Source organism: Pieris brassicae, chromosome 10 (assembly GCF_905147105.1).
Source record: "Pieris brassicae chromosome 10, ilPieBrab1.1, whole genome shotgun sequence".
Taxonomy (NCBI): domain Eukaryota; kingdom Metazoa; phylum Arthropoda; class Insecta; order Lepidoptera; family Pieridae; genus Pieris; species Pieris brassicae.
This window is the reverse complement of record NC_059674.1, coordinates 4386972-4406609: the sequence shown is the minus strand read 5'-3', so window position 1 is coordinate 4406609 and position 19638 is coordinate 4386972. Positions and strand designations below refer to the sequence as shown.

Sequence of the window (19638 nt, the reverse complement as noted above, 5' to 3'; positions counted from 1 at the left end):
AGTAACAAGCTATTGTAGTTAATGTTTTTGACGTATAGATATATATTTTTTAGACGAAGTCATATTATTTATTTTTAAAATAAGAATAAGCTACCATTATTACGGTTTTTAGGTTAGGAGGGGAGGGGAATTTATTGCTTCAATTCGGGACTTCCAGGCGATCTTACCAAATGATTCCGAAACCGGAAATTGTCGCGCAATGCTAATTAAGTCTGGCCCAGTGTATTTTATTACATTCATTTCAAAAATAAATTACAACGCTTTATGAATTATGTTTATTTGTATAACATTTTCAAGGAAATTACAAAATTTACCAACTCATTTAAGAGTTTTCTTTTGAGAAAACTTAAATCAAGTTCATTAATATACATGCAGAAATAAAGAGACGATGTAACAAAAAATTTGGTACGAAGTATAATAAAAAATTTATGTCTGTTGCATTATTTAAAAAAAAACATGTGTAGCTTTTGAAAATATAATTTGTTTAGAATGTATTGCAATTAAAAAGCAACATATTGTAAATCTTGTTTGGCAAATATGAAATTCTTTATAACGCATGTATAACTGTTTAATATATAACGATTTAACAATCTCTGTGCGGCTTTTAAGCAATAAAAAACCATGATTTCAGTACAATATACTCTCTTCTCTTTCTTTCTAGTTGGCTTGGTAAGATTTCTATTTTGTTGATAAAATTGAGAAAATAATGAGAAAAAATTCCTTAAAGACATGATGTTGTAGTCCAACTAAAACTTATGTTAGAATCTGCATAAGCCAATTTGAGCACATTGACAATTTGTTACAGTCTCAAATAGTCATACATGTACTTACATAGCTGAACAGTGATTGCTTAATATTTTACTTCATGGCAAAATACAAAAAAGTGAGTCTAATTTGCGCTACACAATTGTGTAACCATCGTTTAAAAAAAAGATATTTTACATAATTGTTACAATTGAGTCTTAACACATAACTATACTCTGATTTTGAATTCTGTAGAATTCTGACAGCTATCATTTTGACATGTCATGGATAACAAACCTTTTTGGCTGGGCACATTTTTTAAATAACAATACGAATCTGAACATGTAAGTTTATACATGTGAATGTATCCACTTTATTAAGTGCGGTGCTTCACATTAAGTGGTTTTACGGCGAATGATATTTACGTCCCTTTTCATAATAAACAGTAAAGAACGCACAAGTTATAAGTTTTTTTTTATGTTAACTATACCTGGAATTAGTAAGCAGTGATGCAGATAAACAATATAATAAAGTAATTAAAGTTTATTCAATATATTGTTCATGATATTTAAATATTTCTTCTTTTTGTAAATATTTAGGTTTACCTTTTTGTAGGTAAAACATAAAGAACACATAGCATTTTATTTTGTTATTGCCCTCTAATGAGTCAAATGTGTCCCTTTTTCGGTGGAGATTTTTTTTAGTAGTAACACTTATGAAATGTCACAATTCTACAGAATGAAAAATCAGAGTTTAGTATTCTTATTTTACAGACAGACTTAACTATAAACATGCAGACAGACATGAAGCATCAGGGATATTAACACTATAATTTTAAAACTAATATATTACAATCACTATCTTGTTCAATCACTTCATATTCATAATCAATTTTTTTAGTTGTTTTAGTGTTCTTTTTCACTTTTTCTAATTTAACACTAGGTTTTTGTATAACTTTAGGTACATATTCATCAGTGGCACTTGATTCTGTATCAGTATTTCCAACATCTGAGTCACTGCTATTCACATCTGTGTTAACTCTATCAACATCTGCATTAAATTCTTCCTCATGTGTGTCAGTACTCTTATTTTTTGTTTTGTCCTTTCCATTCTCATTAGCATTATCATGCCAAATAGGTGATGTATCATTTTTAAGACTGGCTTTATTAATACTGTTTGAAAAAGTTTGTTGTGTTACAGTTATTTGTTGTGGCATTGAAACGCCAACAAGATTGAAAAATGGATTTGTAGAGGTGGTAGGAATCATGGTGTTCATAGGGGCATAAGGAACTGCTACAAATACCATGTTATTATTGATCAAATGATTAGAAGCAGGTGTTACAACAACAGGTGCTAAACCACTATGGACATTTGCTGTTGTTGTTGAAATAATGTTGGATTCAACTGGACAATCCACAACATTATTAATTGAACTGACACTATTATTACCATTTACTGAACTAACAGTGTTTACTTTAGAATTTGGATTAGATTTACTAGAAGTTTTACTTACAGTTCCAGTTACATCAACAGCAGTACTCATGATTGTATTATTTTCCTGACTGCAATTCTTTTTTGAATTTATTTGTGATCCACGTGACCGAGTGACCATTGGTGTGGATAAACGTAAGTTCTTTCTTACAAAATCCCTATATGTATCGTTAAAACTAGAAAACTCCTTGTCTTTATCGTCTAGTAAATCTGTTTTAGTATCACAAGGTTTAGATTTCTGTTTACCTACAAAATTACTAATTAAAATTTTATTATCAATATCGTCGCAAGAATCTGTGTCCGATTGTTGATCAACAGGATATTCCGCTAGGGAGTAAGTATTTACTATTCTAGGAGATACATCTAACATATGGGCTTTCTTCTTCAGCGGCTCCGACATATCTAATTCTAAATCTTCTTTCTTAATTGTCACTGATGCTTCTTGTTTTAAGACTTCGGTTATTTCTGCATCCGTCAAGGACTTTGTTCGATCGTGATTAGTCTTTAAAGGATCGTCATCTTCGTCGTATGTATTTAATATTATTGTCATTTCTAATGCTTTTTCCACAAGTTCTTTCAATCCAGATATTTTTATTTTAGCCGCTGCCTCCAGTATATTTTCCAATAACATTTTAAAATCCAAATATGGATCATATCCATTTGAGTTGTCTATTGATTGCAGAAAGTCTGTGATACGATATTTTCGGAATTCTTTTGCTAAGTTATACTCACAAGTTTTATGATTAGCATGGGTTTTATACAATCTGGCTAGAATGCCTTTTGGGTACGATTGTACAACAATTATAGATGGACATCGTTCAGTGAACATGTCTGTTATTTTGGTGTTGATGCAATGGTAAAATTGCCTTCCATTTATTTCCTCCGAGCATAGACGGTATTGAATATAAGCTAATTTCTCTATATGCTCCTTCCATAGGGTGAACTCTGTAATTCATTATTATAACTTTAATTTAACATAAATTATGTGAGATATATAATTACTTAGAGTTGCAAACTACAAACATTTGGCCATAATTTATGTGACATGTTAGATTTACAGAAATAAACATTCATGTAAAGTTGTTTGTCCCCAACTTTTATGCAATTTTAATTGAAGTGTAAATTGATACAGTTGTCTTAATAGATAGACATATCCAATTGAGGAAGTGAACAATAATTTCATTATACTACCAAGGGCATTATATTTGTTGTAGTAGTCATCATTATTATCATAATTACAATTTATGTAGATAAAAATTCAATTATTAGCTTGTTACTTTCTTAAAGCAACCTTCCTTGTATGTTGACAACAAAAACAAATCTTTATAATATTGATTGACAAATCTTCTCTAGCCTAGTTATACGTAGACTTATTAGATGTAATATTACTTACGTGTCATATTGGGAAAGAACATGGTCTCCACACTTTTGTTATGTTGAGCCTCCACATGAACAGTGAACTTGTTTGCATTATTGAAAACTTTGCTACACAAATAGCAGAAATAATGTACTTTCTTTGTTTTTCCCTGTTTCTCATTGGTGATATTATAGCCTACAGCGATTTTATTTTTCTGTTTGTCACAGGTACACTTGTGTAGAGATAAATTTCTATTTTTCTGCTTGCAATTTGGACAATCCTGAAGTTTTATTGGGTGAATGGCTTTACTGAAATGAAAAACAAAATGTTAAACACTACTGACAAAGATCACATACAACTAACAATGAAAATAATTAAATAAATATCAATAGCAGAGTAACATAGGCACTGCAAGTGTCTCAAGTAAATGTAGTTATATTATTCTTAATTTACTCTTTACACATAAGCCAACTCTGTGTTTACTAGTGCCAAGTATATATGTCTTACTATCGTACTCTCCCCTTAATAGTTATCATAGTCATATTTATTAAACAAAGCTATGAAGCTGTCATGTTGAGATACTATATCTGAACACACATAGAAAATTAAATTATGTTGTCTAAGATAAGCACAATTTATACTTTTAATGGAATAAGGGCCAATTAAATCTTACAACTATAACAAATCGTGTAAATAAATACTACTCTATGAAACATACAATCAAAAGTTTAAAATTCATACTCACAAATGTTTAGTATGATAAACCTCTATATGCTTGGTGGCAACAAATCTTGAAGGGAATATCGCTTTACATACAGGGCACTGGTATCTCTCAAACTTGTCTGTTGCTGCTTTAATTTTATTACCACGTGATTTCATTGGAGGTGCATTATTTACTATACAGTGCATGACTCTCTTGTGATTCTCCAAAGCATTGCTATTTGTATATGTTCTGATACACTTATCACATTTGTATAGTTTCCTCTTATCCGACATTTTCTGAAATAAATATATTTCTTTTAAAATAATTACATAAGTGAAATGTAGAAATAAGACAATTAAAACGCATATGTTTTATTTAAATAGATTTATGTCAAAAAAAAATTTATACAAGGTCCAGAAATCAGCAAAATGCATCCTACAAACTATAAATTAATATAGATTAAAATATTTGTTTAAGGAAAATCAGTCATCATTAGAATCTCCAATCACATCAAACCAAAGAAAACAAAAAGAGACATTGAAGAAATTGCCATAGATACTATGCACATTCACAACATTTTGTCTTTCCTCTCCATGTTAACAAAGCAATCTTAGTGTCATAGCGGGTAACTGGCATTGCACATCGAGTGTCATGGATTTAATTCTCAGTGAAATAATTCATATTGAACCCTGTGTATGGAAGGCCCATATAAAAATATAATATGTGCTGTTTAGATTGAGCATCAGAATTATTTAAATTATATCACACCACACTACATCATAGTTGTATTATTTTAGTTAGTAGTAGAGTATTTATTTGGAGTGGGCTTAGTGCAGCTTTGCTTTATTCCATTATATTTATTTATGAATAGTAATAAGAAATATAGGGTATTAAATAAGGCAACACAAACTAGCATTAATTATTTATAAGATATTTAATTTAGCTATAATTTATAGTTTACAATTAAATAAATAAACTTAAATGTTCAAAATAAGAAAAACAATAAAACATTCACTTACGAATGAAGACACAATTTTCGCTTCACTCACTATTTACATGTTTTAACTTGGCGCCGAATACATTATATCTAACAATTCAAAAATCGAATAGTAAATTAAATTACTTAATGAAACCAGATATATTTTGGCATACAAAATAAAAATTATCACACAAGCTCAGATTAAGTACCTATGGATGGATACATAATACATTACAAGCGTAACACAATAAACAGCAATAGTTTTTTTAGGGTTGCTGCGTTGACAAAAATTTCCCCATATTGGGTAAAATTGTTCCCAAAAATGGAGGAGGAGGAAAATGTGGAAATCTATAGGGGAGGCCTATGTGCAGTAGTAGAAGTCTGTTGACTGATATGATTTTATTGACTCCCAATTGATTAAGATTATAAGGCAGACCATCAACGCAACAAACTAAGATGAAGACAGGGTGGGACAGACTAATGGTTTTCGTAGTAGGAATTCGTGGAAGAAAAATACCATCGTTAGTATGTTATGGGCTAACAATAATAACATAGAAATAAATACAACTCATGTCAGCAAAAGCATTTATTTACAAAGTTTTCCATTTCTTGCAACAGACTACTCTTAAACGAGACAGTGAAGTTATAATAAAATAAATTCTAACTTCCAGATATCTTAGTTATTGCTTTGATAAGTAACGAGACATAGTTGTCTAATGACCTTTGTTCAGTAATATGTTCGCATAAATCAGAAAAAATATATTTTCAATTTCATTTTAAGCACACTAGTTTTGTAGAAAAATATCCCTCAAAAATATTGACAATAGTAGCCAAATAAATAAGTAATAAATATATAACACTTACATGTATGCAATTTTCAGGCACTGAATATGGTTTAAGTTGTACCTTTTTTCCTTTATACACGAATGAGGCACCATTAAAATGAAGTGAACAAATTCTCGAAAATTTGGTTGGATGCCAATTCTTTCGTCCAGTAGCCTCCAACCATTTAAATTTAATCTCTGGGTTAGATGGAAATCTAAAATGTAAATTATAAGTACTATTATAAGTAGCTACCACGTCCTAAACTTCATTTCAAAAGGGTTTTTTTTTTACAAAAATCATATCTATATCAATATTCTTGTCATACCATACCGGTTCGTACCTATATGGCCGAGGGGAATATACCGACAAAGAAATCCCATGGATCAATGCAGCTAACATAATTTCTTACAGGGTAATGAGGGATACATGAGATAAAAAATAGCAACACTAAATCTCTCATAGTCTAGGTTATTACGAGCCAATATGAGCCTAATTATTAAAGAGTATGATTAATCTTACATTTTCTAAACTTAAAGCATTGAATTTCACTGTAATATATCATAACTGACCATACCACCACATTTTCATTGTAAAACCAAATTAAAGAAATTTCTGTGTACTTACAAATGAAACGTTATTTCATTAAGTTTCCGTTCACTACGGCTTTTACAGCCTAAAACGCTGCAACCCACCATCGCACCTATAGTGTTTTTATCCAAATTCACTGAATACTCTACTCACAACACAACTTTAACTATTATTTCACAGAAAAGTCCAAAGACGCGAGATTGTCATGAAGTGTTACGAACACTAATCGTGACAAACAATAAAAACCGGCCTGTCAACCAAGGTCATTTCATGGATCCATCTATGTAACCTGACCAAACAAGTCACAATACATTAGACGTATCTATGTTGTAATTGTCAAATCAAAAACCCTAATATGCAGACGCTTGATTAGCTATTTTAATTTTACACTATAGTCAGCCTACCGTCACGGTCCTAGAATAGACACAGTAGATAACATGATTTAAATGCGTCTCTGTCTAACTGTAAAATTCTAAGCTGAAATACTTACGTTGCATAATGCAATCGTCGCTACAATCTTCCGAAGAGGATAGACTGTGGGAGAATTTATCTTTCTACTAAGTGTCCATAAAGTAAAGATTACACAGATATTCGGAATAATTATTGTTCACTAATATAAATTTATAAAAAAGAATAAGTGATGCAAATGATTGCACATGATGACAGTTAATAAATTTTGTTTAATTATTTCTAGTTAACGTTAAGAATCTTATTTTTTGTGAAACTGAACACTCCACAATATTCCTTATTATTACCGCGTATAATAAAGTGAAATAAATATATATGTATACCTAGTTGTGAAAACTCCGAATTTGGGATATACCTAATTCTCAATTGTATAAACAATAGCAAAAAAACCTTGAAGTCATTCAAAAATCTACTATGAAAATACGTTTCATCTTTAACATTACAATTGACCAATACAATCGGTTTTATCTGACTATATTGTAACAAAGAATATTCACCTTAAACAGACTTTAAGATTTGTATAATTAAAATCATGCGTGGAAATTTCATTCATGCAAAGCATTAAAGCCGCCATATTGATCATTGTCATTGTTATATCCTTTTATTATATACATGCCCACATGCACGAGATATAGAGACGACGCTACTTTTTACTTTTTATAGATATTACAAAAACTTATCATGTAATTATTTTTATTTACCTAACCTAAATGACTTGCCTTTTAAATTTATCTTTCATACATACAAATCCATGAATATTCGACACTGTATTTTACATATTTTATAATTATTTTGCATCTTTTTCTCTTCTTTATTTATAGATTTCGCGTGACTGATTGTACCACCTGTCTGGTAGACTTTATAACCATAGATTCGTACCATAAAATGGCTGCCATTGTTTAGGGTTGTCACTACCATGCCATGTAAAGTTCTTACCATAACGTAGATATAATTTATTCAAATCTTTGTATTTATATAATAAGAATATTTAAAGGAAGATTTAAACACTTTTATATTATAGTACAATACGTGCAGTGTTTAGTTATCACTTTTAAGAATACATTTATGTTACAACGGTATGCGGCGCCAAATATAAAATACGTTACAACTATTTATTAAGAGTGTGAGAGAAAACATTTAGGTACCGAGACAATACATATCACATTATATGTTGCTTTTGTAAGGCACTCTCCACTAAATACTTAAAAAGTACAAAGTCAACAAAATCATGAGCATTCTGTTTTTATGCCATTTCACTGTGCACATAGTAAATTTAAAGAAAATGAACGCTCTTAAATTTAATATAACTTACTTGATATGGAAATATTGATGGCAATGAGTTGTCACGAAGTCTCATAACATCGAGTGTTTTATTAAAACAGCTTTTATCAAAATGTAGTGAACAGAGAAACCACTCCTTTTGCCCAGGATTGATGTTTCTCTCACCGATGGCCTCAAACCATCTTTTCCTCAAAGCTTCATTCTTCGGAAATCTATAGATAAAATTAAAAAATAAATTATGTTGATATAGGGCAACCCTATACAAGTACCGCAACATATAAATAATCAGATTGGACAAAAAGTATAAACGAATTTTAATAGCATAATTTTAGTCTGTTTTATTTTTCAATTTGAATTATTTTAATATAGTTATATATTGCTATAAAACAGGGTACTAACCTATGAAGCGTCAATTCAGGTTGTTTTTTGTTTTTTCTTGCACCACACATTAAAATGCAACACTTAGCCATTTTTTGTAACAGTTCACTTACAGTTTCCTTTTTTTAAAGTGATATTCGCATCGGAGTCGCAAATCTCTCTTTTTTAAGAACTACTTGACGGCACACCTAGCACCGAAACCGATCACGACGAACTTAATGCATAACAAGCCCATATCATGGCGGAATCTGACAGGTGTCTGAACTTTAAGATATTTTTATTAATATAAGTATTGACTTAAATATATATATATAACTTTCGTTAAATTCAATTGTATTGTAGAAACATACATATTAAGTCATTATTATTTGCAGTCTCTATAATATAATGACTTTGACAATTGAAAGTAACATTTATCGGAGCGCCAAACTGGTAAAGCAATACCTACAAGCCACAAGAGGTCGTGACTCGTCTTGAGAATCGAGATAGTAAGAATAATTATATTGTTTTAACTCTAAACCGCTCCTCCTAACACTCCCTACTTCGTAAAAAATATTACTATTTCGGAAATAATTGGTTTTGTTGTTCACTTGTCAAATAAAAAAGCACTAAATTTATACATTTTCATGACAACTTTTAAACAACAAATGTGATGTCAGCTGTATCACTAATTTATTGGATCTACTCACACAAACTACTGATGAAGCTGATTTTAGCTAGGTAGCTTATTTATAATCCTTTTTTTTATTGATGCTATTCACGTAAATTGTTTCTGTTCCGTTAGACTACAGTGTCATAAATAGGTATTTATATTAAAGTTTTTTTCTATATTAAATAATACTTTTCTACTTAACAACAAAGTAAAATTGTGTCAATGATATTTTGTCAGAATTATGGTAACATAACTGAGGCACACAGCTGTATTGTGTTGAAAATATTATACAACTCAAAATACAACAACTGAATTATTATATGCCAAATTTATCTGGGTAAGTAAGGTTTTAGAAATAAATTTACCTTAATGAAAAGTGTAGGTATTGAATGTGGATTCAAGTAGGTTCTATTTGACTTCTGCTGGAAGCAACTAGGGTCAAAATGTTTAGAGCAAATCCGAGAATGACTCTTTGGGTTCCAATTAATTCGACGAGTACACTCAATCCATGCATCTTTTAATTGTGGATTATTGGGAAAACTGAAACAAAGATGATGCTATTATTTAGTTATTTATCAAAAGCTTTTGATCTTAAATAGTAGTGAGCATAATATGCCATATAGCATACTATACCATCACTATGTGGAATCAAGTCACCAATGTATTTTTGACTTGACACCAAACAATTTGACTTAGGGTCCTTCCAAAACAGGGGTACCAATTCTTAAAAGGCCGGCAACCTACTCTTGAGCTTTCTGGCAATGTGAGTGTCTATAGGCGGCGGCGGTATCACTTAACATCACATGAACTTCTTGCTTGTTTACCCCAGGTTACATTTAAAAAAAAAAAATATTTACCTATTGCCAAATACATTTCATTTTATATAATATTCTTAGCCCGAAAATTGGTTGGTGAGAAATTTAAAACAATTTGTATATGTTTTTTGAATATAGTATTGAAGTTTTGTACGATGCCGATAATGAATAGATAAATATCTAATAATGTAAACATTTAATAATATATTGCTTTAGTATAATAATATTCAAAATATATAATTACATAATTACAATTAAATAATGAATTAATTTTGTTTTATACCACTTACCGATGAAAGGTTATGTTTGGCTGATTTCGTTCAGTGCGATTTTTACAGCCATATACATTGCAATTCACCATCACTATCTTTAAGACACCAAAAAGGGATTTTACAACTTTTACCGATCAAAATACTTCTTAAGCCAACACTTTATCTGGCTTCAGTTCCTGAAGGCATACGACAGAAAGTAATCAATTTGTGTATGTACGCAAAAGAAAGACAAATATGCATTTTTTGTCCTGTTCACTCTAAAACATTTATGTCACAGATAAAGTAGAGATACTAACTATTAACAAATTTTCTAAAACTAATATTCTGTGATATCACAATCTGTGTATCCAGAAAAGAGGATTTCATTGTTTCGTATATTATTTTCTTTCAATTCAACATCTTCCTGCTGTGTGCTGCATCTAAATTAGCTGGCATTTTTTCACATTATATTCAACAATTCACGTGTATTTCGTGTAATTTCATGCGTAATTTATAGACGAGATTAAGTTTTTGTACAATCATCCGTTACTAACCACAAATGCTTTATCGCCATCAATTTTTTTATTTAACTGTTATGGTAATGGTTTCATAAGGTAAAGGACTAGATATCGGCTGCCGTGTTGATAGTATTGGTAGAAACTAACTATACAAAGTGTCTTCTAAGAGTTAATTTGGCGGTTTTTTCAACATTTTCCTATGTTTACTTCCATATTCACTATCTAATTTGCAGGTGTATAATAATATTGAATCGGTATTTTTCAAGTTCTGACACATTCATGTATAAATTCCACTTTAAGGTGTTTAATATAATTGGTCGCCCGTTGCGGTTACGACGTTGGACAGTACAGTTCCTGCTGTATAATATTCCAATATACCATTAAAAATAGCACACTTTTGAAAGATAATTGGAACACTTAGAATATGCTAACTGAAATTAAGTTAAATCTTCTTAGAGTTAAGCTAATAAGGACGTCAATTTAACATTGATAATGTGAACATTTTATTTTAGTTATGCTTTATTATTTTTTAGCAGTATGCTAACTTGCTGTTTAAAATAATACTAAGAAGTGTTTAAAATTACAACCAACCAAAACAATGTAAAAGTTTCCTATAATACACCTACATACAACACATATGAATGGGGACAGAGACATCTATTTTATTTTTGTTTTTGAATCTGTTTTATTGATCATTTAAGGGAAGTTATCAATCAGCTTTCTATACCTACTAATCCAAAACAATTATCACATGAAATAACTGCGGAGGCCTTAAACTATATAACAAATTATATCATTCTTTGCTATTAACACCCCATAGTTTTATTTCATCTTCAGAAGCTGATAGTAAAATGCTATCAGATGGATGGTGACTAATTGACACCACTGGTTTATTATATGTATGAACTAACTTGTTAGTAATATTACTACTTATTAAATCCCAGTAAAATATTTCACCAGTAGCAGAACCAGAAATGATCTGATTATCTTTGTCATTAATACAATTTTCAAGCAAATAATCATTAGTCTCATGCCCCATAAATGTATTTAAAAGTTCTCCTGATTCTTTATCTATTAATTTTATAGTTCCATCTGAACAACTTAAAATAAGGCATTGCCCATCATGTGTTAAACTTCCATGTGTTATTATGGAACCAATATAATCAGAAATCATTTTTCCAATTCGTAGATCATATAATCTTGTATGGCAATCAACAGAAGTAGTTAAAACCTCATGATCAGTAACCTGTATGGATGTGATAGTATCTTTTGCATCTCTTAGTATCTGTACTGGCTCCTGTCTTCTACTAAGGACATCCCAAAAAGCTACTGTATTGTCTATGGATCCAGATATTGCCATGGTTGATTCTTCATTGAATTTTATACATGTTACTGAGCTTGCATGGGCCCTATATCTGCGCAAGGGTTGACCAGTAGTAACATCCCATAGGATAACAGATTTATCCGCACTACAAGATACAATCTGACTATTATCACTTGAACCTGCAACATCTAACACCTCATTTGCATGACCTCCATATGTTTTCAAGTGCAAATCGTTATGTGGGTTCCAAAGTTTAATTTTTTTATCAGCGCCGCAGGTTAGGCAATAACTCCCATCGATATTAAATCTCACTGCTCGAACAACTTGCTGTTTGCAGTGTATTGTAGAAAGCACCTCCAATTGTAATGTTTCAGTCATTCTTTGACTTACAAAGATACTTTGATACACATATTATAAAAAAATCCTTACTTAGCTTTAGTTTACTATTAGATTGCTGCAACAGTGTGCTGTGGTACGTGTGTATCACAGATTACTTAGCATTATATTAATATTAATTTTTACTGATAAAACGAATTCTAAGTTGGGGGTTTATTTGTATATTTTGTGGTTTGCTTTTATTAATGGGCATAGAGAAATAATATTATATACTGTTAATGGTATAGAGATTGTACCAATAGTTATGACAGATAATAATAGAGTATTGTAGAGCTTAGCAATCAGCATAGATTATTTATTAATGCATATATCTGTTTATAAACAGACCAAGTATGTATGATTTGATTCTATTATATTATTATCTTTTCTAAGGTTTGACGTTTCTTACTTCTGAAACATTGTTGAGTAATTATAATTATTTTATTTAGATATGTAGATGTAACATCTCATCATAATTACCACCATTGAGCATAAATCAGAGAACTTAAATTTGACTGTCAATCGAAATAGAATTGGTAACACAAAGACAAGTGAAGAAAGTGTCTTTATATATCAATGTGATTTGTCAAGAAAACAAACAATAATAACTAGCGTATTGAGTAAGTTTTATTTCGTATTCTATCATTTAAGTGTAAACTGAAATAAACTAGATATTTTGTTTCGAAGATAAATCCAAAAGCTCTTGTCTTGTGCTCGCCTAGCTATAGTAAAAAGGTTCTTAAAGTTAGTAAGCAACTAACATACCAGTTTTAAAATATTTACTTTTATTGTGTCGTAAGCCATGCCGGCTGCTATACTATTATCCTGCACTATAGTTGCTAGTATTAAATGTACACATAGAAAGTACATTGTTCCACAGTTAGGTAATTAGCCTACGACATCAGGGATGAGAGTTGCATGCTGAAGCCACTAGGCCAACAATGCTCTCTGTTCATAAAAACAGGTTCCATTATAATAAGTTATTTCTTTTTTAATTTAAAGAATTCCATGATACATGTATTTTTGCCCAGGTCAAGTAATGTAAGCTCCCAAAAATATTTCGTTACAGCCCGTTGCCTTCCTCATACAAATATTATTTGGACCATTAACTCCTGAGATAAGACTATTCAACCAAACAAACAATGTTTTACTAGAACATAATATATGTGGATTGCTTCTCATGATATTAGTATTAGTTAGTGTTTCTCTTCTTTTTACACTGATGATTTGATCCTTAATGGCATAAAAATCCTAAATTTGCACATTTAATATTATAATTGAAATTTAGAATTTACTATTTCTATTTGGTAGGATTATGTATGTTCATATTTTTATTAACAAAATATTTGCTAATACAACCATTTTATAAATATTAAATTCATGTGCTTTAGTCTACAGTGCAAATGTTTTAGAATTAGAATTATCACCAATGATGGTTTATTTTTAGAAGTAGTATTATGGCGGCAGTAAAAAAAATTGACAACACTCACACAAGAAACCAAGAGAAACGAGATATGATTAATAATGAACTCTCATCTACATCTAGCGAAGAAAACCAGATCTCCGTGAAAGTTTATAAAAAAAGGTATATCAAACCCAATGTCAGTATTATTGTGTTCTTTAAAAGTCGAAATATATTTTTGTAAAAGAAAGATTTCACACGAGCCAAAAACAGAATATGATACCTCACCAGACAAACAACCAATCCCTTTACTTTTGTGTAAAGTCTCTATACATGTCCAAGAACCTTATCATTACTACATTGTATTTTAATTTTTGGCCCATCCTGGGGTTCGATCTCTAGACCTAGTCACCATGAATATTAACATTATATTTTACTAGGATACAGCATTCATTTGGATTTATATTTTTGCTGTTGACTATACAAATATATCAAGAAATACTAATACTACAGGTATAAAGACTCTACATCAGACAACGAAATGGACAGACGGCTACAACGAAACCACTATAAGTCAATGGGAAACATAAATGAAGGGTTCAGGGAAGGAAAGAGGAACAGTGCCGAGGGATTCAGGGAAGGAAAGGGATTTAGGGGAGGGAAAAGAAGTAGCATCAGTGTGAGTAATGTGGATTTGAGCCTGCACAGTGAGGAGATTAAGAAATTTGATCGATTGCAAATACCAATTGTTGGGTACGTATTTGAACTAATAACTGTATTTATTACTTTGCAAGAGAGGTAACGTGACCAAGTGTCGCCATTCGCTTAGTACTATTGTAAAGGCTCTAGGCCTATATCTATGACTATGCCTGCTTTTTATGTTCGCACAGGCGGTAGTCGCAACTATCTTTCACTCTACCTAACACATTTATCATATTTAACAGCAGGTAACCCTTATTTGCAGCCAGATTCAACTGCACCCATATACGATAATTAATAGAAAAAAATTAGCTTCAATTTGATATATAATTAATAAATGTACGTTGTGAATGTATAAATGTATCGAAATAATATCTGTTTACACCTGGCTACGAAGAAGTGCGGTCAGATGATCAACGGCACCTGTGATTTTTTTAAAATCTGTATGTAAATTGCCGTGATGTAGACGATATTTTAGTTAAAAAACAAGTGAACGAAATGTTTTTCCATAAATCAATTAAAATACTAGCGGCCAAATTTTGATAGGCAACTTGGTATATAAACATTCTCCTAATTATAAATATACATAAAAATTTGGTTTTTAGCAAACAACCGATGAGCGCACTGAGCCTTCAGCCGGATCTCGTACAATCATCGGTTTTTAGGACCAAATATGAATTGTCCTTTCGATGTCGCTATAACAGATTTTGACTGTACTCTTTCTACGTAACACATTTTTTGTGATTAACAACGGTCGTGGTTAAATCAGTTCACTAGTTTTTGTGCTACAAGCAAACACATAAAAAGTTTATCTTTATGTGTGCAAAAACACTAATAGTAAAAGTTCATCCAAATTATATTGAGCACGAAAGCGTAACGAACACATTCACTTTCACATATTATTCGTAACTATAAACAAATTATTATGTTATCCATATTTTTATTATATTAATTATAATTATAGTTATCAGTATCTAACCATAACAATAACAGTATTTCACCTACACAATCGTCAATCATTCAATGCACTTAGATAAGCATTTTTCTTTATTTTACAAATAATATAGTAATATAATGACAATATGTTACATTAGAAAACCGCAGTAGTTTGTATTAATGTAACCATAGAAGTCTTGTTTAGGTGCGCAACAAATACATATAAAAGTAGTTTTTTAATTTACTTTTTATGTCGGTTAGCGTTAGGCTATACACCTATATACAGGCTATAGACCATTTATTACACACGTTCACATTATTATGTACAGAGAGAGATGTCTTGCGTTACCGCACGAGTCTGTACGTCATGCTGCACACGTTTTTAATGTCATCTCGAAAAAAATGCTCGACTAGAAGACAATTGACTATACGGCTCTATTACAATTATTATATTATAAAGAGGTGAAGTTTGTAAGGTGTAATCTCTGCAGCTATTTAACTGTGTTTGAAAATTATTTTACTAATAAAATGCGACGTTATTTGTGAGTGTGTATGTATTAACTCGAAAAATGAAAAGTCTTTCGTGGTAGCTGGTCGTCGAAAGCGTTTCTTCCGAACACTGCTTTAACTATGAGAGATCTATGGTTAAGTTCTAGAGATAAATAAACCTAAAACCTGCCTAAATGTTTGCGACAGCATTTTATAATCAGCCCAACTGAAACATTATTAGCTTATAACTTTTCGCACGTTCTCTTCAGTATTTTATTATCAATCTAGATTAAACGCCTTAAATCGCTCCGTCATAGAATCATGTTTCTATTTCCATAAAAATAGTCTTACAAGAGAATTTGGTAAATCGAAACAGTTTCTAATTCTGTCGACGATGGAACTTCACTCTGAAATGTGTATGAATAAAATTACATACTTTATTTTGGCATAATAATATTCGATGAAATATTTAATTTTTTGAAATATATGGAGGTGATCAACCTACTAATAAAAACAAAACAAATGATCACGACTTATATAAAAAAATAAGGCCCATAAAAGCTTTTTTGTATGTAAAAAGCAAAAGCTCAATATAAACTTTAAAACCTACCGTTTTCGATAACTCAAGCTGTAAAAAAAATTGTTTATTAAACTTTATAGATACGAAGTTATGGAAGAGCGCGCAAGATTCACAATATACAAGTTAAAAGTGGAGGACGACTCTCGGGACCAGTCATGGCTTGTTTTTCGGCGTTACACAGACTTTGTCCGCTTATATAACCGGATACGAAGTGAACGACCGGATATCATACTACCCCTACCAGGTAATCCTTACATATTAAACAATTAACTATTTGTGTGACCGTGATAATCTCAAAAATTACTGAACATATTTAATACCGTGATTCCTATAACTTACCGTTCTTTAAGGGAAAATTAGTATTTACTAGCCTAAATGTTCTCTTTCAAATGAGATAAATGCCTGGCTAAACATAATATATATTTATTTTATAGGAAAACGTCTCTTTAGAGACAATTTTGAGCCAGCGTTCCTCGAAGAGCGCGTGCGGGGCCTACAAGCATTTATCAATTCCGTCCTAAATAAGCTACCAAACGACTCGACAGTCCGTGAGTTTTTTTGCTTAGACGAACCACCTCAGGTTTTTACCTACCAACCAGAAGTACAAGCGGTATATGGAGCATTGGAAGATTCTATAACTACCCTCAAAATGCAGTTAAAGCAGAAAGATGCAACTATAATGCATTTACAAAAACAACTCGCTCAAATAGAGGTCAAAGTAAATGGGTGCCCAAACTGCTCCAAAGTACAAATTTAGGTTAGAATGGCTCATACTCATTGGGAATATTTAATTTTTGTCATTATGCCATATTAAAGTTTCGGGTTAATTCCGGTCCGAAGGACCAGGTAACAAGTAACAAACAGGGTTTCAAATTAATATTATAAGTTTATATAAATAATTACATATATGTCAAAATAAGATTTTGCGAATAGAATCTCGAATTGTTACGAGTTAAAAAAAAATAATAAGTCTACCCTAGTGAATTTGAGCCTTAGAGTATGCATTTATTTTATATTATTAATACATTCGTGAATAATTTTTCATTTTATAGTTAGAACTCACCAAAAAATTTATAATTTCGTGATTTATTTTTTTAAACAACATAGTAATGGTGCTATATAAGTATTTTACGTGATTCATACGATACTTTACGTTATTTCATTAAAATATGTAACTTAATGTCCACTATGTATTGGTGGATACCGGGTACCATCCGGTGGATATTTACCAGCGCCAGATATAGCTCACTTGTTTGATTGCTATGTTTGGCACGAGACTTTGAATATGTATTCAAAGATTTGCGGTTACGGTTTTCAACGCTCATTAAAACGTATAAAGTTGTAAATGCTTAGTCTGTCACACTCGCGCGCGTATGGCAGTATTGGTTCTAAAGACAAAATCAAAAACTTTTCTGTAAAGCATATTTGCACTATGCGTCAATTTATTTTTAATCTGTAAAGAATTCCGGCTCCGTCCAACGCCGATGTAAGATTAACCTTGAAAGATATGTCAAAATACTGTTGACAGAAGAGTATCAGTTCCATCCATTCATATGTCCCTGAAACTGGTCTATGAAAAGTAGCAATATGGCCATATCAGATGCATTAAAATGTGATGCTTTTCTTTGTATGTGCACATTTAACATTAGCTCGAAAGGTGAAGGAAAACATCGTGAGGTGACCGGTTTGCCTTAGACCCAAAAAGTCGACGGCGTCCGTCAGGTACTGAAGCCTATTCAATTATCAAATGATCATGAAACAGATACAGAAATCTAAAACAGTTGTAGCCTCACTTTATTTATTCTTTAACATAAAGATATTTCTGATTCCTATCATTCAAATAACACATAAAATTCACCTCATAGTGGATGTTAAGTTTGAATGTTTGTACAAATATTGCTAGAATAAGGTCATACAAGTGGTCTTTAAACAGTTAAGTATATTATTAATTAAATATGTGATTTAAAGTATTTCTGTATGAGTGGAAAATAATTTCGCTAGATTTTGATATAACAAACATAGATTAAACTTATTTAAAAGTGTTAAAATACCGAATCTAATAATAATTTAAATGGCCACGCCCATATCTTATATTTTTGTCTGGACTAATATATATACAGTGTTGTGATAAATAAACCTATGTACAAGCAATAAAGTGCCTTATATGTACAATTTTAATATGGTTTAAATGTAGTTTTAAGGTGTTATAAAAATATTATTACAATAATAATTAATTTGATAGTAATGGAAAACTTTAAGTGATATCTATTTAGTAAGTTATGGCAAAAGTATGTTTAACACGCCTCGTTGCCGCTTGTCAAATGAATTGTTAGGTACAGAAAATATTGTCCGTATTTCGTTACTTTAATTAGTGTATCTCTATTCATATTAATTGATGAATTTTCCAAAATGTTTTGTATTTAGCGTTTATTGCAATAAAATTATTTAAAACAGTGATGTTTTTACTCGAGCCATCTGTATATATTCTTCTAAAATGTATAGAAATACTGTATAGATTTTAAATAACATATACTAATGTAAGTAAAAAGAAAAAGACATAATTTTTGGTCTGGTTATTGCTTTTTAATACAGATTTTCCGCCACATATTCAATTTTTGGTCTGGTTATTGCTTTTTAATACAGATTTTCCGCCACATATTCGATATGGTAAGTTATAACAGCATAGATTACATACAATATCCTACGGTTACTCCCAATAACAAAAATGTAAATAATAATAATAAATCGTTTATTTGCCAAGATAGTGGTACAATTAGAACGAT

The 19638-nt window shown here is 30.8% G+C and overlaps 3 protein-coding genes across 17 annotated transcripts; 1 reads left to right on the top strand and 2 right to left on the bottom strand.

Annotated features, from left to right (window-relative positions):
• Positions 1 to 307: 307 nt before the first annotated feature.
• Positions 308 to 11449, bottom strand: LOC123715601. 12 transcript variants are annotated; one of them, XM_045670755.1, is made up of 5 exons: positions 10572 to 11449; positions 9832 to 10006; positions 4338 to 4591; positions 3629 to 3900; positions 308 to 3180 (listed from the first exon to the last, which is right to left on the bottom strand). In XM_045670755.1, exons 1-5 carry the CDS (start codon positions 10640 to 10642, stop codon positions 1571 to 1573), a joined length of 2382 nt encoding a protein of 793 aa, XP_045526711.1. In that variant the 5' UTR covers positions 10643 to 11449; the 3' UTR covers positions 308 to 1570. The 12 variants fall into 12 exon arrangements, with proteins under 12 accessions (XP_045526711.1, XP_045526712.1, XP_045526709.1 ...); XM_045670756.1 differs by lacking the exons at positions 9832 to 10006; positions 10572 to 11449 and adding exons at positions 8468 to 8648; positions 8928 to 9014; XM_045670753.1 differs by lacking the exons at positions 9832 to 10006; positions 10572 to 11449 and adding exons at positions 8468 to 8648; positions 8836 to 8966.
• LOC123715603 (sorting nexin-16) lies at positions 8968 to 19308 on the top strand. Of its 4 annotated transcripts, XM_045670769.1 has the most exons (6): positions 8968 to 9069; positions 9189 to 9302; positions 14197 to 14334; positions 14665 to 14904; positions 16936 to 17099; positions 17290 to 19308. In XM_045670769.1, the coding sequence occupies exons 3-6, from the start codon at positions 14207 to 14209 to the stop codon at positions 17610 to 17612; spliced, it is 855 nt and encodes a 284-aa protein (XP_045526725.1). In that variant the 5' UTR covers positions 8968 to 9069; positions 9189 to 9302; positions 14197 to 14206; the 3' UTR covers positions 17613 to 19308. The 4 variants fall into 4 exon arrangements, with proteins under 4 accessions (XP_045526725.1, XP_045526723.1, XP_045526724.1 ...); XM_045670767.1 differs by lacking the exon at positions 9189 to 9302 and having other exon boundaries at positions 9003 to 9069; XM_045670768.1 differs by lacking the exons at positions 8968 to 9069; positions 9189 to 9302 and adding an exon at positions 13137 to 13369.
• On the bottom strand, positions 11573 to 13016 carry LOC123715602 (WD repeat domain-containing protein 83). The gene has a single exon (XM_045670766.1). It carries the CDS (start codon positions 12750 to 12752, stop codon positions 11844 to 11846), a length of 909 nt encoding a protein of 302 aa, XP_045526722.1. The 5' UTR covers positions 12753 to 13016; the 3' UTR covers positions 11573 to 11843.
• Positions 19309 to 19638: the final 330 nt, after the last annotated feature.